The 19,178-nt window shown below is 48.7% G+C and overlaps 2 protein-coding genes across 10 annotated transcripts in view; one reads left to right on the top strand and one right to left on the bottom strand.

The window, feature by feature from the left end:
• Nucleotides 1-3,065: 3,065 nt before the first annotated feature.
• LOC125283404 (thyroid receptor-interacting protein 11-like) lies at nt 3,066-7,264 on the bottom strand. The gene is made up of 2 exons (XM_057315118.1): nt 4,274-7,264; nt 3,066-4,199 (listed from the first exon to the last, which is right to left on the bottom strand). The coding sequence occupies exons 1-2, from the start codon at nt 7,262-7,264 to the stop codon at nt 3,066-3,068; spliced, it is 4,125 nt and encodes a 1,374-aa protein (XP_057171101.1).
• A 910-nt stretch (nt 7,265-8,174) lies between these two features.
• ARHGAP17 (Rho GTPase activating protein 17) overlaps nt 8,175-19,178 on the top strand; it is a 98,670-nt gene continuing 87,666 nt past the window's right edge. For 5 of the 9 annotated variants that reach the window (XM_048224583.2, XM_044390274.3, XM_026515627.4 and 2 more), the window contains exon 1: nt 8,175-8,344. In XM_048224583.2, coding sequence (XP_048080540.1) covers nt 8,292-8,344 — 53 coding nt within the window. In that variant the 5' untranslated portion in view covers nt 8,175-8,291. The remainder of the gene's footprint in view (nt 8,345-19,178) is intronic. The other 4 variants (XM_048224585.2, XM_057314871.1, XM_026515635.4 and 1 more) reach the window with 1 other exon arrangement.

Raw genomic sequence — 19,178 nt, 5'->3', positions numbered from 1 at the left:
GACACCACTGTGGCCCAGGCCCACTGAAATTATTCCAACTAACCAGTCTTAAACCTGCTCACCCTGCCTCACCTGTCTCTTCCCGTGGAAACCACAGTGAAGGCTCTTGCCCACATTTTCCCTTCACTCCCTCTTTCTCCTGACTGACCCTGGTGCTTCCCTGGATGGCCCTTCATGACTCTCATGACCTCCTTTCTTGGGATCTGTGTTTCTAAAGAGCTTCTTCCTTTGTGATAGTTATTTCTATATCTTCCTGCCTTACCATACCTGATTAGAATATACCCTGGTCCCATTAAAACTCTGAGACCGCCTAGGGGCAGCTGGGTGGCACAGTCAGTTAAACTTTTGGCACAACTCATGATATCAGAGTCATAGGATTGAGCCTCTTGCTGGACTCCGTGCTCAGGGTGGAATCAACCTGGGATTCTCTCTCCCCCTCTCCCTCACCTCCCTCCCTGTTTTACTCTCCCATTCTCAATCTCTAAAATAAATAAGATCTTTTAAAAATAAAACTCACAAGGGAGACCAACAAATTTAAAAGTGGTAAATATTTTGCTATTACATATTTGGCCAATATGTTCTGTTTAGTGCCTATTTCAACATCTTGAACTTGAAGGGGACATGTTTTACCTTGTTATGCAAAGGGCACCCAAACCACATTGTTATCACATGCAATCCTTGAGGGCAGGAACTTACTGCACCCATCTTTCTCCAGGAACATAGGTATGACATCACTTTTGTGACATCCTACTGTGAGGACATTTGTTTGACACACTTGTTAAGGACATACAGGTGCAGGGGCGCTGGGGTGGCTCTGTGGGTTAAGTGTCTGCCTTGGTTCAGGTCGTAATCCCAGGATCCTGGGAACAAGTCCCACATAGGGCTCCCTGCTCACTGGGAAGCCAGCTTCTCCCTCTCCCTCTGCCCCACCCACCCCTTGTGCATTCACTCTTGTGCGCTTTCTCTCTGGTAACTAAGTAAAATCTTTAAAAAGAAAAAAGGACACACGAGTCCAACATCGCTCAGTATTTTTTGGGTTCTGGACACAACTTATTTCTTGTTTATAAATTTTACTGAAGCCCATTTACGCTGATACTTGTAAATGAGCCCACGTTGGGTGGGCTCCCCTAAACAAAAGGCTCTAGAATCCGTCCAATTTAAACCACCTGTTAGGGGGCGACTGGGTGGCTCAGTTGGTGAAGCCTCTGCCTTTGGCTCAGGTCATGATCTCGGGGTCCTGAGATAGAACCCCACATTCGGCTCCCTACTAAGTGGGGAGCCTGTTTCTCCCTCTTCTTTGGACTCCTCTGCCAGCTCAAGTTCTCTCTCAAACACATAAATAAACTTTTTAAAAAATCCCCTGTTAGTGCCCTAGTGAAAAGGCTTTAGCAACCTCCTCTCCCACTTTCTGGAGTCCCTGGACCACCCATGGTATCTGTAAATTGTCCATGGGCTCCCAATGCAAGAAACGGCCCCCCTTGGCCCTGGGTTATAGACCATGAAAGCAACAATTGCTGGCCATGCAATGGGCTCTCCTGGAAATAGAGACTCTCACGGATTCTGAGCCTTCATATCCAGCTGTCTGTTATTCCTTGGGTCATGGGACCCCCCACCAGCTCAATATAGTTAGCAAGGCCGTCTTGCTACAGGCTGAGGCCAATGTCTGCTTATCCTACCTGAGCCTGGGGGTGGCTGCTTCTGTCCACAGTCCATTGCCAGACTCCATGGTGCTGGAGGACGTCAGCCCTTCCTTCTACCCTTGGACACCTGGAGATTCCCATGGGATCAACTGCGTGAACATCAATGGGAATTGATACATTTGGTTTTGACGACCGCCTCTCACTCTTGCTCAGGTGCCAACTTCACTTCCTAGGGAAGCACCTGTCCTACACCTTAAAAGTCTCAGTGCAGGTTGAAATTGACATGGAGACAGCAGAATCCACTGTGACGGAAAACATCAGATTAAGACTCAGTATTGGGGCACCTGGGTGGCTCAGTTGGTTGCGTGTTTGCCTTTGGCTCAGGTCACGATGCTAGGGTCCCAGGATTGAGCCCCACATAGGGCTCCCTGCTCAGCTGTGGGCCTATTTCTCCCTCTCCCTCTGCAGCTCCCGCAGCCTGTGTTCTTCCCCTACTTTCTGTGGCAAATAAACAAGTAAAACCTTAAAGTAAAAATGCAAAGAAGTCTGAATGGATGGTTTCCTGCATACAATGGAGCAATTAGCCTTGAACTGCAAATGAAGATTTGGAGTGGCTTTTGAGAAAATGGACTAGGCAGTCCATCATGGACATTTGGAATAAAAATCACTTAAATCCTGATGATAGGAGCTAGTTAAATAATTTAGGGTATATCCATAAAATGCTGGGTTTTCTTTTAAAGAATAAATTGGAATTCATTCACATTTGGAAAGACCTCTAAGGCAGAGTGATTTAAAAAAAAAATCAGAAAATACTATACTCCCAAATAGGCAAATACACATATATTTCTAAAAGGCCGGAGAGAAATCAGGTTACCCATAGAGTGATTTCCTAGGCAACAGAAAAACAAATGGAACAACAATTAAAAATGAAAAAAAAAAAGAGAGAGAGAGAAATGGGACTTAGCTGAGTAAAGCAAATTTACATTTTTTTTTAATTGTACGCATCTTGTACTTTCACGCTGTTCACCTTGTTTCTCGTACGAGGTGTGTGTGTTCGTGTATTTGGTAAGTTCGGAACATTAAAACCAGTTGATGTGTTCCTTACCCAGGGTATATGTAGATACCTGTTCCTTGTGAAAACATTACAGCATTATAAACAATATTGGAAGTATCCTTGGACCACAGCCTCCAACCCCACCAATGTCTACTCTCATAAGAAGTCACCACTGTTTTCAGTTTGGGGAATACCTCTGCAGTCATTAAAAGACCTCTGTTCTTGTTAAGTCATAAAAGAATATTTTTATTAAGCTGAAAGCAAAACTGCAAATATATTACGTTTTGCAAAAGGCCATTTTGGGCTAAGGTAGACACACAGAGTGACTTGCGTTCTTCAAAGCGCCGTCTCCTCTCCGGCTTGAGAATTGTCTATTTCTTTGAGGGGCCTGTGGCCACCATTCCAACCTTCGTGGCAGGTGACAGTATTTGGGGCGTGTATGTGGGGAAAGCATCAGTGACAGCATTTAGAAGAAGGTGCTCCGATCCATCCGTTTCTGGTCCTGGGGGGGTAATGAGAGACACAGCTGTGGTGCGGGGCTTCACATCTTTTTTTCGGGCTGTGGATCCTAGGGCAGTGTTCAGATGTTGTGGGCCTTGTTTCTTAGCCACTTTTCCCCTTCCTCCTGAATCTGGGGGCTTCACGGCATAAGCAGAGGGTTTAGGTGGTGGAGAAGCTGAATGTGATTCCGCTTCTAGAAACTGGACGAAAAGTCCTGAAAAAGAATTGTTGGCCATAGCTCGGTGACTTGGTTTCCCGGGTGTGTTGGGGGCGCTTCTGGATCCAGGCCCCCCAGTCACCCAGCTGGTAACCCCACCTGGCCTTTCACTGAACAGCTGGCGCATCTGGTCTTCTTGGATCCCCAGCGTGCCTGCCATCAACCTTAAGGCTTCCTGCCGGTCGGCATCAGGTGCTTGCAAAGAGCCCACGAAGAGTCTCCTCAGGAGGGTTTTGTCCACCATGCCTTCGGACTTACTTACTAAGTCCATCAGTTTCTTCTGGGTGTCCTCCAGGACTTCCTGCTGGACCTCGTTCTGTTTCTTGACTTCTTGGAGCTGGTCTTCCTTCAGACCCAAGTCAGCCTTTGCTTTCTGGAAGCGTCCCTGCAATGACTTCAGTTTCCCTTCTAGGCTGTCTGCCTTTTCCATCCACTTGGCGACTTCCAGCTTGAGGGCGGCTAGAACGTGACCGTACTGCCTCCCTTCCTCCTGGGAGGCTGCAAGCTGGAAGGTGGCTTCCTCTTTCTGCTGGGTGACCATGTGCAATTGCTCCCGCAGCGACTGCACCTGCACACTGGCTCGATGGCTCGCGTTTTCCAAGGCCGTGGAAGACAAAACGAGCTTTCCCTGCAAGACCGTCACTTCCTCTCTGAGCTGAGCCACTTTGTCTTCTGAGACCAAAGCTTCGCGGCGACGAGAATCTTCGGCTTCTGAAGCGACGTGACGCCGTCTCTCCAGCTCCTGGGTGAGGCGTGATTCTCTCTCTCGTAAATGGTGCACCTCCTTCTGAGGGCGCAGGTTTCCATTTGTTTCTGTGTCAGTGCCAGCAGGACTTCCTCTCTCTCCTGTGGACACACAACTGTCTGGTCCTGCACGGATGCAACTGCATCGACGAGCCGCTTCGCTTCCCCGGTCTCGCCCTCTTCTTTCCCTCGCAATACTTGCTCCAAAGCAAGTGCCTTCTCTTCCACCGCAGCGGACTGGGATTCCTCCTCTCTCGGCAGCATGGAAAGCCGCCTGTTGGTCTCTTGCAAGGCCTGATTTTCCATTTCCTTTTCTCTACATGTTTCCACAAGCTTTGCATTTTCCTCTTTCAGTTGACACACATCCGTTTCAAAATCTGCTAGTCTCTCCTTCAGATCGGTGACTGCCTGCCTCAAAAGGTCATTTTCACTCACTTGGCTACTGAACTTCTCCTGCAAAGAAAGCAATTCCTCACTTTTCGCTTGCAGTCGGAGCTCTTGATCCGGAATGAAGTTTTGCAGAACGGCCTGTTTCTCCTTCAGCGGCTCCATGTCGGAATCCCCGTGTTCCTGTTGTTTGCCTTCTCCTGGGGACGCGGCCGACACGGAATCCATCCATCTCTGCTTCTCTTCCTGGAGGGTTCGAATCATTGTATCTTTTTCTTGCATTGATTTTCTTAGCTCTTCTACCTCCTCTTGGCGCAACTGAGAAGACTGGCTCACTACGTCAGATGTCACGGCCTTCAGAGAGTCCGCTGGCTCTGAGGAGTCGGGGGAGGGCTGCAGGAAAATCGCGTCCAGTTTCCCTAAGAGGAGATCCTTGGCGTGGCAATTCTCCCCGATGCTGAGCTGAATTCGTGCCAGGTCCTTCTCTAAGTGTTCTAAGGTTATTTCCTTGCCTCTGTAAGTCTGGATCAGGTCCATAGAGGTCGCCTGCAGTTTGGAATCCTCCTCGCTGCCAGTGCAAGCCCGCGCCTGGAGCTGGCGAAGATCGCTCTGAAGCTGGGATGCCTCCCGCTTCATGTTTTCGACCGTGGTCATCACCTGCTCTTTCCACTCTTCCATGATCTTCACTCGCTGTTTGAACGTGTCCCGTTCCCGCAGAAGCTCCTTGAACTGATCGATGTGAACGCCGCGAACCTCATCACCAGTGCTGGAGGTCTGCAGGATGGTCAATAAAGTCTGACATTTCTGACTTAAGGCATCCACTTCGAGGTCTTTTTCTCGAATAATGTGTGATAAATTCTGAATCGTTTCTCTAAACATCTCCTGACCACTACATTCAATTCTCGGGGACAGTTTCCGATTTTCCTCTTGCATCCTCTGGAGCTCTGCTTCTTTGGCAGCAAGTCTCTCTGTCATTTTCTGATACTCCCTTGTCAGATGGCTATTCTCCCTCGTTTTCTCATTTAAGACAGCCAATACTTGGTCGCTTTTCGAAGCACACTCTTGCAATTGCTGCTGAAGTCGCTGCTCGTCCACGTGCTGGCACTGAGAAGCTGCAGAGATTCTGCTGGAAAGACCCTCGATCTCCAAATCCTTCTGCTGGATAATCTGAGTTAGTTTACCAATCTCCTCTTTGGACAGCCGATCGATCTGTTCGGTCAATCGGATGTTCTGTTCAGTTAGAAGCTTCATCTCCAGTTCTTGCTCTTTTATTCCTTGGACTGATCCTTGAGGTTCACCTTTAGATGGATCAAGCTTCTCACTTCCGTTCTCTCTAGGAAGAGGCTGACTGCTTGTGACTTGAACGTCGTCACAGTGCTCTGCTGCAATGTGCTGGCTTTTGTCAGGCAGCTGGGCTTTCATTTGGTCTAATGTGTCTTGCAAATTCTGAATCTCCTGGTCTTTCGCTGCAAGGAGCTGAGCGCGTTCAATATGCAGCTGCTCCTGCTGGGATTGAAGATGGTCCACTTTCTGCTTCTGCTCCTGTAGAGACTGAAGCAGTCTTATCTTCCCCTGCTGCTGGTTGTGAATGATCTTCTGTTGTTCCTTTACTTCCTCCTCGAGGTCATCTTTTAACTCGTTCAGTTGGAAGACTTCACACTCCAGTTCGAGGATTTTAGGGTCAACCACAGGTACAGGGCGACTCTGTTGTCTCAGGCGCTCCAGTTCTTCTTTCAGATGATGATTTTCGGCGGTCACGGAGGTGAGACGCATGTCTTTGTCCTCCACGGTTTGCTCTAAAAGGTCATTGCTTCTTGAGGCTTTTTCTTTAATGACCTGTGTCAATTGCTTCTGCTCCTCCAAAGCAGAGGACAGCATGTCCTTGGTTTCTCTGTGGTCGGCGTCCATCTGCTCGATCTTCTTTTGGAGGTGGAATAGTTCCAGGTCTTTCTCTTGCATGAGCTGGATCAAACGTGCATGCTCTAAAGGTAACAATTTCTTGATAGTTTGCTTGTACTTCCTCTTCTCTTCCAACGCCTTCTTCTCAGTCCGATACAATTTCGCTACTAACCGCCCTTTTTCGATCTTTAAAGCCCTCACAGCAATGTTGTTTTCCAGACACTCCTCCTTGTTACGGAGAATCGATTCTTCCAGCTGGTGTCTTACATCTTGGAGTGCCAAGACCAACTTCTGGTTTTCTGCTCTGAGATCAGAAGCAACGTTGTTCAGATTGTCGTTCAGCCGCTCCATCTCTGCAAGTTGTTGCTCCACCCGTCCAAGCTCACTTTCCCTTTGCTCATACTCACGTAGTTGTTGGCGGTGCCTCTCAATGACGTCGGCCAGTTGCTTCTTGTGGAGACTCTGTAGTACCGATACTTCAAGTTGGTGTTCGTCTAGCTTCTTCATCCGTTGTTGTTCTAGGTCCCTGATGGTGGTCTTCAGTTTCCAAATTTCACTGGAGTCTACTATCTTTGATGACGACTGGGACAAACGCCTCCAGTGACTAACCTCAGCCTCCAGTGTTTCGATGTCCTTCAGGAGTCTGTTGATTTGTGCCTGTGATGTGATGAGGTTGGTGAAGTCCATCTCCTCGCCAGTGGAAGTTCCCTTTGTCACGTGCCCGGTGAAATCAATGTGGCTGGTGAAGCAAGGCTCTCTGCCATCCACTTCCCCTGGGGAATGGCCTAGGCCAGAGCCCAGGCCACCAACCCAAGGCAACATCTCTGCGGGTCATAAAACTGTCCTGGTCCGCTGTGGAAAAGCGTCCAGTGCAGTCGGACTACCCCGCCAAGTGTCCCAGAACCCCTGCCTGCGCGAGCCTAAGAATCCCAAGACAATAAGCGTTTCTAGGCAACGCTTGCGTGGGCCCGGCCCCCCTCCCCTCTGCAGGCCAGGTCCTTAGGAAAGGCTAAGGCCTTGGGCCTTCCCAAGGCCGTCTTTGGCCACTGCTCCTGGTCCCAGCCGCTCATCCCCACGACTTCCCACGCCAGGGCTGGGCCCCTTCCGCTTCTTCCCCCGCTTTCATGGCGGTCCTGGGCGGGCCCCGAGTGCATGCTCCTGCCTCACCGCCCCCAGGTGCCTGCCCACACAAAATGCACTTGGCCTTCGACTTTCCCCCTAAGTGGTATCACAGTACACAAACTCCTTTGGCGTGTGCTTTCCATGCAACCGAATCTTTTTAATGGAGGTGAAAGGTACACAGTCCCACGCACCCATCCACCTAGGAGTGAAGGTCCTAGGAGCATTTGACAAATGTCTACACACGTGTAAGGCATGGCCCTCAAGAGACTTTGGGCATTTCCAGCCTCCAGAGGCTCCAGAGTGACCTGTCCCTCCCTGCCTCGTTAGCCTGCGGGGACAGTGAGTCCCACTCCTGGGTTTGCTGGTTCACCGGTTGCCCTGAGCGGTGTGACCCATCAACTGCCTCCCACCGGTGTGAGGCCTAGACCGGGGAGGGGGTTGCCAAGGCAGCGGCGGTGCCCGGTTTGCGGGTCCCCTCCTCTGCACAAGGCGGCCTGGGTCTCAGGCGGCGGAGGCCCTAGTGCGCACCGCGTCCCCGGCCTGGCGCTAGGGGACTGCCCGGGCCCTGCACTGTCCTGGCGGGCGGCGCCGCTGGAAGTGACGCGGCGAGGGCGGGGCGCCGGCCTGAGAGCCACCGCCGCCGCCGCCTGGGCCGGGAAGCGATGTAGCCGCGCCAGGCCGTCCCCCGAGCTGCCCGGCCCTAGCCCCGCGGGCCGCCACCGCCACCATGAAGAAGCAATTCAACCGCATGAAGCAGCTGGCCAACCAGACCGTGGGCAGGCGAGTGCGCAGATCCGGGTCGTCAGGGGGCGAGTAGGGTGGGGACCGGGGGCGCGCCGGGTGGGAACCGGCGTACCTTGCCGGAGGCCGGAGCAGGCGAAGGGGCCGGGCGGGGGCGCGGCAGGGCCGGCTGCTCTCTGGGCCCGCGCTCCGGTCCCCTGCTGCCGCCCCGCACAAGGCACGGGGGTCCGGGCCCGGGGCTGCGCCACGCCGCGGCCTGCAACCCAGCTCGGAGCCGCCGCCCGAGCCCCCGGGAGCAGCGGGGTGGGTCGGCCTCCTGAGACAGCCCCCGGCGCGGGTTCCCGCCGCCCATTGTCCAGGCCCCGCCTTGCATCGCCCTGGGGGGACTGGACCGGAGCCTTCCCCTGCCTTTCCCCCGAGTTTGCGCTGGGCGAAAACTCGGGTAACCGGTGTGCCCGAGGACGGATGGGCGCTGTGCTCTGGGGGTGGCGTTCTCAACTTTTCCGGGTCGCCCCGCCGCTCCAGACCCTCCACCTCCAAGTGCCTGATGGCAGTAAATAAGGAAGGGGCGATCAGAGCCCATGGGATCCTCCTAGGGAGTTTCGGGCGTCCATGCAGGGGCTGTACAGGTGCTGCTGTCTCCAAACCCCGGCCCTTATGGACCCGACTGCCCAAGTTCTTGACATTGAGAAATTGGAAATTGGGAGGAAAGAATTGTGGAAACGCCTTGGGCCAACTTTTTTTTTTTTTTTTTTTTTTAATGGCTTTTTAAGAAGCCTTTCTTCCTTTGGATTTGGAAGCAGATCCTTCTCCAGGTTTCTTTGGGACTGTTTTCATGCTTGACAGGAAACATTCTCGATTATGAAATGACAGAAGAGACCGGAGTTTGTAGCCCACCAGGCTGTTGGAACAGGAACGACTGGTGGTTTTGAGAGCTCCTGGAGGTGACTGTCATGTGCCCAGTTATCTGGGGCAGATCTTTCAAGGTCTTTTAGGGCAGTTAGCTGTACTGGACTTAGTGACTGTTTTTGCTGGGCAGAGACATGAAAGTGTGAGTCTTCCACAGCTCTTGCTTCTTTTTTTTTTAAACAGTTGAGTCAAAGGAGGAGTTTGGTTTGGCCAAAGCACGTGGGGACAGTTCTTTTTCTGTGTGTGTGCACCAAAATACTTTTACTTCCCCTCCCGTTTTCTAAATTTGCTTTTTACTCTTTCGGTTCCCCCCCTCACCCCACCATCTAACTTTTTGCTTAGTGGCTTAGTTGTGTTGTTTAATTTTGTTCCTAACCCACTCTATTATCTTACTGTTTTCAGATTTCATGCCTGTCCCCTAAAGCCTAGTGCTTTTCTGTCATTTGTAGGATATGATAGAAATAATGCTGAGAGGGAGGTAGACAGGGCAGTAGTGCGGGCAATGTTTCAACCAAGAATCTGTAAATGAATCCTAAGATAATTCCTTGTGAGCTTTCTTACCCCAGCCTCCCTTTGCATTCTTAGTAACATGCCTTGTAAAATCAATATTCAGTGAGTGTCAAGACAGATCTGTCACATTGTCATTCTGGCCTGTTTATACACTGTATCAGGAAAGGGGTGTTAGCTCTTTTTGTGCAAAGTTCTGAGCCTTTTCAAGCTACCAAGCCAGTCGGCCCCTCTTTGGCCCCAGCTTCCTCTGTAGCAGCTTCTCTCTTCACACCTGGATTCTGGCCATACGTGCCTCACTTCTAGTTTATGGAGCAGGCCGAGCATTCTTACCTCTTAGCCTCTACCTGAGATTCTCCGGAGTTCCTTTCACCACACCAGCCCTGTAGCTGCCTCCTACTCATTCTTCAGCTCTCCAGGCCAAGGTGTCTGCCTCTAAAAGGCCTTCCCTGATGCTCCCACAGAGACTGGATGGCCCCATCCCAGGGAACGTTCCTAAGTCCACACAGCACCTGGTTTTCTATGATGCAGTGGCCTCTTTACTTGTTATTGTTCTCCAGTAAACAAAATGCCTTGAGAGCCCTTGCTGTCTTTCTCTTTCATCTCCCAGGGTCTGCTGTGGTGCCTAGCACAGGGTAGAAACTCCACAAAGACTGTCAAATCCAGTGTAAATCTAGTTCCTACCAGATCGCCCTGGCGGTGTGAGCCCAAGTATGGGAAAATGAAAACTGGATAGAGTCAATGGTGATTCATACTGGGACTGTAATTCTGGCCCTGACCTTTGACTCTGTTTGAAAATCTTTATTGCTCGATGCCAGTGGAAGCCGAGGCTATTACAGAGCTATGAAGGGTGTGGCAGTTATGCTCCCAAAGTCAAAACTGTTTTTCTGGGGAAGCTTTTGTTTCACTGCTGTCGATTTCCTCGACATATCTGTATTCCTTCCACTCCGGTCATTGTCAAGGCAGAGGGAGAAAACACGGAGGCAGGAGAGAGCCTAGAATTGTGATTGTGTGTTATCGTGTTACTGGCAGACATCAGAAGTGGGATTCTGGGTGCACTGCACTCAAGAGGAAGGCTAGAAAGCATAGGTCCCCTTCGCCCATGAGTGAAGTCATGTGTGTGAATGGCATGCCCATCGTGTGTGTTATCCATTCAGAGAAGGCCATGTTGTCTTCCCAAGAACAAGGACCTTGTCAGCAACCGCACAGTGAGGTTCCATGGGACGAACATGGGGGAGAATTAGGAATGGCTGCAAGGAGGGAGTTTCTCATGATGTGATGTGTTTCCAATGGGAGGATGAGTGTGTTTCAGAAGATGGTTTGTGTATCACAGACATGAGACTATGTGGTGGTCTCATGACAGGGGGGTCCCAAAGAAGAGAATTAGGATGATTGATTCATCAAAGGGCACTTATGGAGCCCACACTGTGTACTGTTCAAGGTATTAAAGAATCACAAGTGAACACAACCCAGTTTCTGCCCTGAAGGGGCTCAATAGATCTGTGGAAGAGACAGACAAGCAAGAAATAATTATAGACCATGAGACAAGTGTTTAGAGAGGGACAGCTAATACAGTGAGCAACACTCCACTCTGAGTGAATGGACAGAGGTACCAAAACCAAACAAACAGACCAGAAGGAAATTGGAGCAGAGCCTTTCCTCCCATCTGTAAGCACGACTTTCAATGTTCTCTCCTATTGATTAGGTCTCTTTTCCTTGTAAGAGAACCCAACTCGAATTGCCCTAAGCCAAGATGGGAACTTTACTGGCTCATATGTGACCCAGAGTCCAAAAGGACTATGGCTGCAGCCAGGGCTGGATCCAGGGGTTCCACTCTCTAGACAGGCTGTGTCCACAAGGAGACACGCCTGCCCCACCCAGGTTTCCTCCCTCCTCAGTTCAAGTCCCAGAGGGACATAGACTACTTTTCACTGTGGCTAGAGCCCCAGGACAGACTCTGAAGATGTCTGGCTGGGTCCCATGCCTTGCCCTGGAAATGGGAATGGAGTCAGCCCCACCCAAACCACAGGGAATGGCAATGGGGGAGTACTGGTCCCTCCAGAGAACACTGGGTGCTGTTACCAGCAGGTGGACAGAATGAGTGCTGGTCAGGATATAGTAAGTATCACGTCGTGTCTTTTGTAGTCCTGGTGTTAAAAGAAAGATATATTTTGAAAATCCCCAGTGCAGTTAAATAACCCATCAGAGGCAGGTGGTTCTTGTGGGGGAGGGCTAGCCTGAGTGCAGGAAGGTGTACACCAGGGTGAGGCACTCAAGGAACGTTGCCTTATGAGGTATAAGTGTCAAGGAACACAACAGTCTGAGCGACTACCTAGGAGACTTGATGACCTAGGTGAGGCTCTGGAAGGGAGTGTCTCTTTAGGTGTTGGTTTGTGCCAAGGTTGAAGTACTCCCTGTAGGTCCCAATGCTTTCCTAGGTAGTAGCCTTTAGAGAAGTCAAGGTTACAGACTCCAGGCAAGTGAAATCAGAGTGACTTAGAGCAGCTGAGGCCTGAGGGGGATCACTGGTGCTTGTCTCACCAGAGGGGCATGTGCGAATATGGGCCCAGTGTGGCCTGACCTTTGGAGTTTTTGAGAAAGGCCAGAAATCTGGATTTTCATGAAAATCAGGTGGCATTTAATGCAATTTAAACCACCACCATGACACGACGTGGGGCTCAACAGAATCTGTCTGTGGTCAGACTTGGTCTGTGTGTGGGTCACCAGTTGGCAATTGCGTGTGTAAAAGGATCGGGAAGCTAAGGATTCCTGTTACAAGTTTCCTTTTCTCTCCTGTACCTTACCCTGATGTGACTGCACTTTCGGTTCTTGCATTTGTGGAAGAGCTTCTTTCCTTTTCAGAAATCTCACAAAGATCAGAGAGTAATACTCATCGGTACTTCTCTAGTGGGTCAGCTTCCCACGTGCTGTCCCAGGGCATCTGGCTTGGTTCTCACCTCCTGGTGCTTATCATTTCCAGTTTATGAGGAAGGAAAAATGGCTTGCCACGTTTGCCCAGCTACTAAGTGGCCGAGGCAGGACTCGGGGCCAGGGCTTCTGACTCTGGATCCCACGTGTTTCTGTCGACAGACCCTGGGCTGGCCGCCTATTCACCTGATTCACCAGGGAAGGGTTCATGTGCATTCGATGTCTTTGGTGCTGGCCGAGCTGCTGGGCTAGGGGCTTTGTGTAAATGATCTCACTGCCTTCTCCATAGAAAGACCCAGACGTGGTGTTATTTATTCCTGGTTGAATGATGAGGAAGCGAGGACTCAAAAGAGGTCCTCAGGCTAGTTAATGGCAGAGCTGTCATAAACCAGAAACCAGGTCTGGGATTCCAAAGCAGCTCCAAGTCCGGACTTCACGTAGGCAGCTCTCCTTGGAGAAAGCCGCGTTGGAGCTATGTGCAATGCTTTCATAAAATCCTGGAAGCTGGGAGTTGGACGTTGCTCTAGTCCTATGGCTCCTGCCAGGGATGGTGCCCCGGGGGGCATGTGGCAACATCTGGGACATGTTTGTTGGTCCGGACTTGGTTGGGGGCCGGGGTGTCCTGGCATCTGCTGGGAGAGGCCAGGGATGCTGCTGACCATCCTACCACACACAGGACCGCCTCAGCACCCAGAATGATCGGGTCCCAAATGTCAAGAGTGTTGAGGTTGGGAAACCCTGCTTCAGTCCTTTTAGATTCTGGATATGTGAATGATCAAAACCAAACATCTACACTGCTTGCAGGGCATCGATGTGTTCTGTTTGGTTGATTTCTTAAATATGCAAGTATTTATTACAATCATTGGCCCATATTTAAAGATTCGGTGTTGTCCCATGAAAACCTGGGTTTCCAGGTTCTTCTACAATCATGAAGACCTAGCAATGTCTGGCGTTGCTCCCTCGTACAAGCAGTAGGGGCTGACTAGCCACTGTCCCCTCTGGATCGGGCGTCAACCATCCGTTTTGCCCCACTTCCTACTGGCTTGTTTTCCCATGTTAACATTCCTTGCAGACCCCTCCCTGTTCACAGAAATCTAATGACCTTCCCCAGGAGCAGAAGACTCACTGCCTGCCCCATTGTGTTAAGGGGCAACACAAATTCTCAGTGAGTCAAAATGAATCTCTGCTTGGCCATCCCAGGGCAGTCCTCCGGTGCCACAAGGAATCAGTCTGTCCCCCGTGAGACAGCCCTTTCTGTACTCAGCATCACAAACCACACCCTTCACTTTATCAGCAGGAGCATTCTACATCCCTCACCTATTCCGCACATGGAAATCCTCTGCCTCTTCTAGGGGAGCTCTGAACAGGATTTCTGAGAAAGGGGAGGTAGTGATGTTTTGTTTGCTGCGATCTGAGTGGATCCCATCCAGCGTCTGCGTAGAGCAGAGGAGGAAAGAAATCTGTTATGCTCGCAGGTTCTTCTGAGTCTGATCTTGCGTGGCCTTGTTATATACTTCACGTATTGTGAAATCCTGGAATATCAAACAGAGTATTTATAGGTCAGTGAAAACCCATTGTTCACTGAAACAAAAACGAACCCTAAACAGATGTGGTCCTGTGGCGTCGGTTTTACATGGGAAGGCAGCATGTTATTCTCATCTGAAATAATTTCTGTGTTAGTGGTTCCCAGTATGTTAGTGGTTCCCAGTATGTCCTGCCCTGTCCCCCCGCCCAAGGGACTTGACGTTCTGATGTAGGGTCCCGGAATTTGGTATGTGCACCATGCATTCTCGTCAGACTGTAGAAGTTTGGCATATATCATTCTATTTCTGTTTCTCAAGTGTAGGTAGATGCCACAGTAATTCATCAAGTATAAATCCCTTTAAAAATATTACTACACTCCTATCTGCTTTGTCTCTGTGTTAAAATAGGAGCCTCTTTTTAAAAAGTTTGAGGGGTTAGTCTGTGATGTTCCTGCCTTTCCAGGGCCCCAGGGATCTGACGCTGCCCTTGTAGTTGGACAGAGACACGTCCCTTCTCTCCTGTCTTCTCAGACCGTTCCCTTAGGTGATCTCGGCCCCCTTGTACCTACGGCCTCACGACTGATGACTTTCAGACTTTAGCCCTGGTATCTCTTCCTGCCTAGACTGATCTTCCTCTTGAACGTCTCGACTTGAATGTCCTGCTAAAATTCAGCTCATGAACTACATCCTCAGATTGGCTTTCCTTCCCTGTATTCCTAGTCTGTGGGTTGGCACACTCTGGCCTAGAGGCCAAATCCTGCCTGCTGCCTGTTTTGTAAAAAAAAAAAAAAAAAAAAAAAAAAGATTTATTGGAACCCAGGCACACACTGCTGCAGCAGAGCTGGGCAGTTAACAGTGACTGCACGGCCCGCAGAGCACGTGCGATTGACCGTCTGGCCCTTTACAGGAAGCGTTTGCAAACACCTGCCCTGGCACTTCGAATGCCACACCACACCTCCCCTGTCGTCTGTGAGTCCCCCTTTCTCCTCCGTGTTCTTCACATCCAGGCTTTCCCCATGATCTGGCATTTCTGCCTCTGGGGTATCTTTGACTTGGTCTCTGCCTCCCGATGGCCTGAGTTCAAGCTTTCCTTCTTCCTTTCTTTTTAAACCTGAACTCGAAATTGTCTTCCAACTGGCTTAGCTAGCTTGAGCTGGATTTTATCCCTTTTGTGGGACATCTAAGCCTCCACTCTGGTTTGGCATGGCTAGTCACAATTTTATCATAGCCCTTCTTCTCTAAATTGTTTTCTTCTGATGAATTCTGTGGAGTCCAGAATCATGACATTTGTAGGAGATTAATATGGATGTGGTCACAGTATTGCTAAATTGCCTTCTCCGTGATAGTGCAACAAACGATGTGCCCTGGAACGTGTGTCATTGTATGCGGCGTGAGGCGTGTCGTATTTCACCGCTATGCTAGTAGCATTCCATGTCGCCTTGTAAAAGAAAATTTGCAACCTCTTTAAATTTTTTCCACTAAGGTTGAAATGAATAAAATATATTTGTATTTCTTTATGAGTTTTCTGTCCGTGTCATTTGCTCATCTAATTGCCATGGCATTAATGGCCCGTTGTCGATTTTATTGTTCTGTTACCAGTTCGGTTCAACAGATGTCTACTGAGAACCTGTCAGAGGCTGGGGTTAAAAAGATCACCGATTCCTAGGAACTTGAGTCGGGAGACAGACCTACGAGCAGATAATTCGAATATGCCTAGTTGTACCTATTCCAGCAGATCTTGGGTGTTAGAAAGGAAATATTAACGCCGTGTCTTGATTTATTCATATATTGCAACATAAACAAGTTAACATTCTTATCCTTGGGTACTTACATAATGAGTGAGGGGACCCGTTCATGACCGTGTACACGTTTGATGCAAGTTTCAGAAGATAAAGTGGATTCTGTTGAAAACCCGGCACTGTGATTTATAGAAGACACTGTTTTTTGTTTTTTTTTAAAGATTTTATTTATTTATTCGACAGAGATAGAGACAGCCAGCGAGAGAGGGAACACAAGCAGGGGGAGTGGGAGAGGAAGAAGCAGGCTCATAGCAGAAGAGCCTGATGTGGGGCTCGATCCCATAACGCCGGGATCACGCCCTGAGCCGAAGGCAGATGCTTAACCGCTGTGCCACCCAGGCGCCCCTAGAAGACACTGTTTTAAAAAAAAATTTTTTTTTTTTGAAGATAATTTCTTTATTTGAGAAAGAGTGAGAGAAAGAGAGAGAGAGCGCCGGGGGTGGGAAGTAGGAAGAAGGAGCGGGAAAGGGAGAGGCAGACTCCCCGCTGAGCAGGGAGCCCATCGGCTAGATCCTAGAATCTGAGCCAAAGGCAGTCACTTAACCGACTGAGTCACCCACGCACCCCAAAGACACTGCTTTTGAATAGGTACAGCCTATTTGTAGCCGATGATGTGAAAACAATATTAAGTTCATCTTCAGCTCTCCAGGCTGTAAGACTTCTCTCTAATGTCTTTCTACTTCCTGTTAATTACAGCTTATTAATGATTTGCATAGGCTGCTTCCTTCTGATTAGTCCCAAGACGTTTCTCTCTGACTGTCCTTTCCCACAGTTCCTTTTAGGTGTCTTCCTTATCAGGGATACTTTGGTCTAGTAGTCCACTTAATCTCTCCTTAAATGTTTCATTAGCATGTCTTCTATCTTTTCTAAGTGGGTTAGCCAATGTATGCGTCCTAAAGAATTTAAATCATAAATGGTAGACAAAGTCAATAGGTACTCAAATGAATATGAAAGTCTAAATAAATAAATGTTCAGAACTGCCAGAAATTCTTCTAAGCAATGGCCAGCTACCAGTGACCCGACAGTGTGAACATTTCTCAGTCTACCGGCTTGGATTTCACGTGGTCACTGGATACTTTGAGATGTGTGGGCTGGACTGGCCAGTTGAACCCATGCCCATCTGTACCTTGGGAAAACACACCCAAGTGTTTCTACTTCACTAGATACGGTGAGTACTAGGATAGATGGAGCATGGACACTGGCTTGGGGTTCTGCAAACATTTCTCTGACATGCGACACTTGAGCCATCTTGATAACAGGAAATAGAGATGACGGGTGAACAAGAACTCCCAGAGGGAAGAAAAATTCTCGGGAAACCTAACCTACTGACAGTTTTATCCTTTAACTTAATGTTTTATGTCTATAAATTAACTTAATATTTTTTGTCTGTAAATTGTCTATTGCTAGCAGTGGGAAAACTCTGTCCAGCTCTTATTTTCAAATTAGGTAGTAAACTAATGGTTTTTTGTATATCTGTATGTCCTTAAGCCCAGCATGACTGTGGTGTTTAAATTCACAAGCCTTTGGATGCATTTCCATCCAATAGATGGAGTAAGTTGGTTCTTCACAAAGTTTTAAAAAGCTTTAAAAGCAGCATATTCTTATTTCCTTTGCTGAATAAAAACTGACTGCCATCTTTTCCTAAAAGAGACAATTTTGTTGTACATTGAAACCCTATGGAAGCATCATTTCTCACAGTGTGACGTTTAATTTCTTTAATTTTCACCATGTTGGTTCATCCTTTATATCCTTTTCAGTACTCTCATGCTTTTGCATTCTTGGACCCACTAGGATGCATAGCGTTCCCCAAACAACCCCAAGATGGCAGGACTAAAACACATGAGCACTGATGACTGTGTACACCAGATTTTAGAGACTGGCAGTGTTGATTGGCTTTTGTTTTCATCTGTGGGAGACCATCGTTAGAAAAGCTTCCGTGCCAGTTTTGGGGGATCGTGGTTTGAGGACCACTGCAATAAAAATGGGGGAGCCGGGGCCCCTGGGTGGCTCAGTCGCTTAAGCGTCTGCCTTCGGCTCAGGTCATGATCCCAGAGTCCTGGGATTAAGTCCCACATCCCTGCTTCGCGGGGAGTCTGCTTCTCCCCCTCCCTCTGCCTGCCGCTCCCCCTGCTTTTACTCTCTTTCTCTGTCAGATAAATAAATTAAATCTTAAAAAAAAAAAGAATTGGGGGAGCCTGTATATGCAGAAGATTGAGAAAGCCAAGTTGGTGTTCTAGGAGGACCACTCTGGTGGCAGGTGACTTGCGACTGTGGAGGAAGGGGAAGGAGGGGGAGAAGTGAAAGAAACTATTGCAACAGGCTAGGAGGGAGTAGGACCATGGTGTGGGGACTGACTTGAAAACCTGTTTAGCACATGGTGTTTGGGGTGAAGAAGGGAGAGAGGGAAGGGCTGCGGTGATTCGTGTTATGGCTGGATGTTATCTGCCGAGATAGGTTGCCCAGTGATTCTTCACTTCCGTTCGTTTCTAATGCTCCTCTTTTTTTAAACATACAATTCTCACACCGGCTTTGACTTTTTGTTGGCTTTCTTTCCCTTGACGTATGGCTTTGGGCGTGTGTGTTTGTGCCTGCCGACACCACACTGTGCTAATAATAACTAGCGATGTGTAACGTGCTTTAAATCTGGCAGAGCTGGTCTTCCTTAGCTTTTTTTTCTTACTTAGTCTCACCTCTTTCTGTATAGAAATGAATTTTGGTATCCCTTTGTTTCTAGCTCCCAGAAGAATTCACTTATGATTTTGGTTGGTCTAAAGCTCATTTATCCACATAATATTTATTGGGTGCCTGCTAGGGGCTAGGTTCTGAGGATACAAAAACAAATAAATCCCAGGTATTTATGGTCTAGCATATCAATGAACTAAACCTTGGGGAGAGTTGATGTCTTTTCAACTCGAGCATGGCTTATCTCTCCCTATACTCAAAGCTTTTGTGTGCTTCCTAAGTATTTTGTTATTGTTGGAAATAGTGCCTAATTAGTTTAGTTGGTAAACATGAGTGATGTTCATGTTTGTATATATATTTATTTACTTTACTAAGCTAGTTGCAACTGATCCCTTTGTTACTTCTTTGAATTTTTATGTGTATAATATTATCCGTCATATTTTTATTTCTGCTTTTCCTATTATTTATTTCAGTGATTTCTCTTTTATCTCTCATTTAATGGGTTAGACTCCAAAATAATGTGTT

Source organism: Ursus arctos, unplaced genomic scaffold (assembly GCF_023065955.2).
Source record: "Ursus arctos isolate Adak ecotype North America unplaced genomic scaffold, UrsArc2.0 scaffold_2, whole genome shotgun sequence".
NCBI classification, from domain to species: Eukaryota; Metazoa; Chordata; class Mammalia; order Carnivora; family Ursidae; genus Ursus; species Ursus arctos.
This window is presented reverse-complemented; position numbering and strand designations above follow the sequence as displayed.

Coding starts and splice junctions, on each gene's coding strand:
- LOC125283404 (XM_057315118.1), bottom strand. CDS start 7,264: ATGTTGCCTTGGGTTGGTGGCCTGGGCTCTGGCCTAGGCCATTCCCCA. Junction 4,200..4,273: donor CATCCGTGCAGGACCAGACA/GTTGTGTGTCCA, acceptor CTGCGCCCTCAG/AAGGAGGTGCACCATTTACG.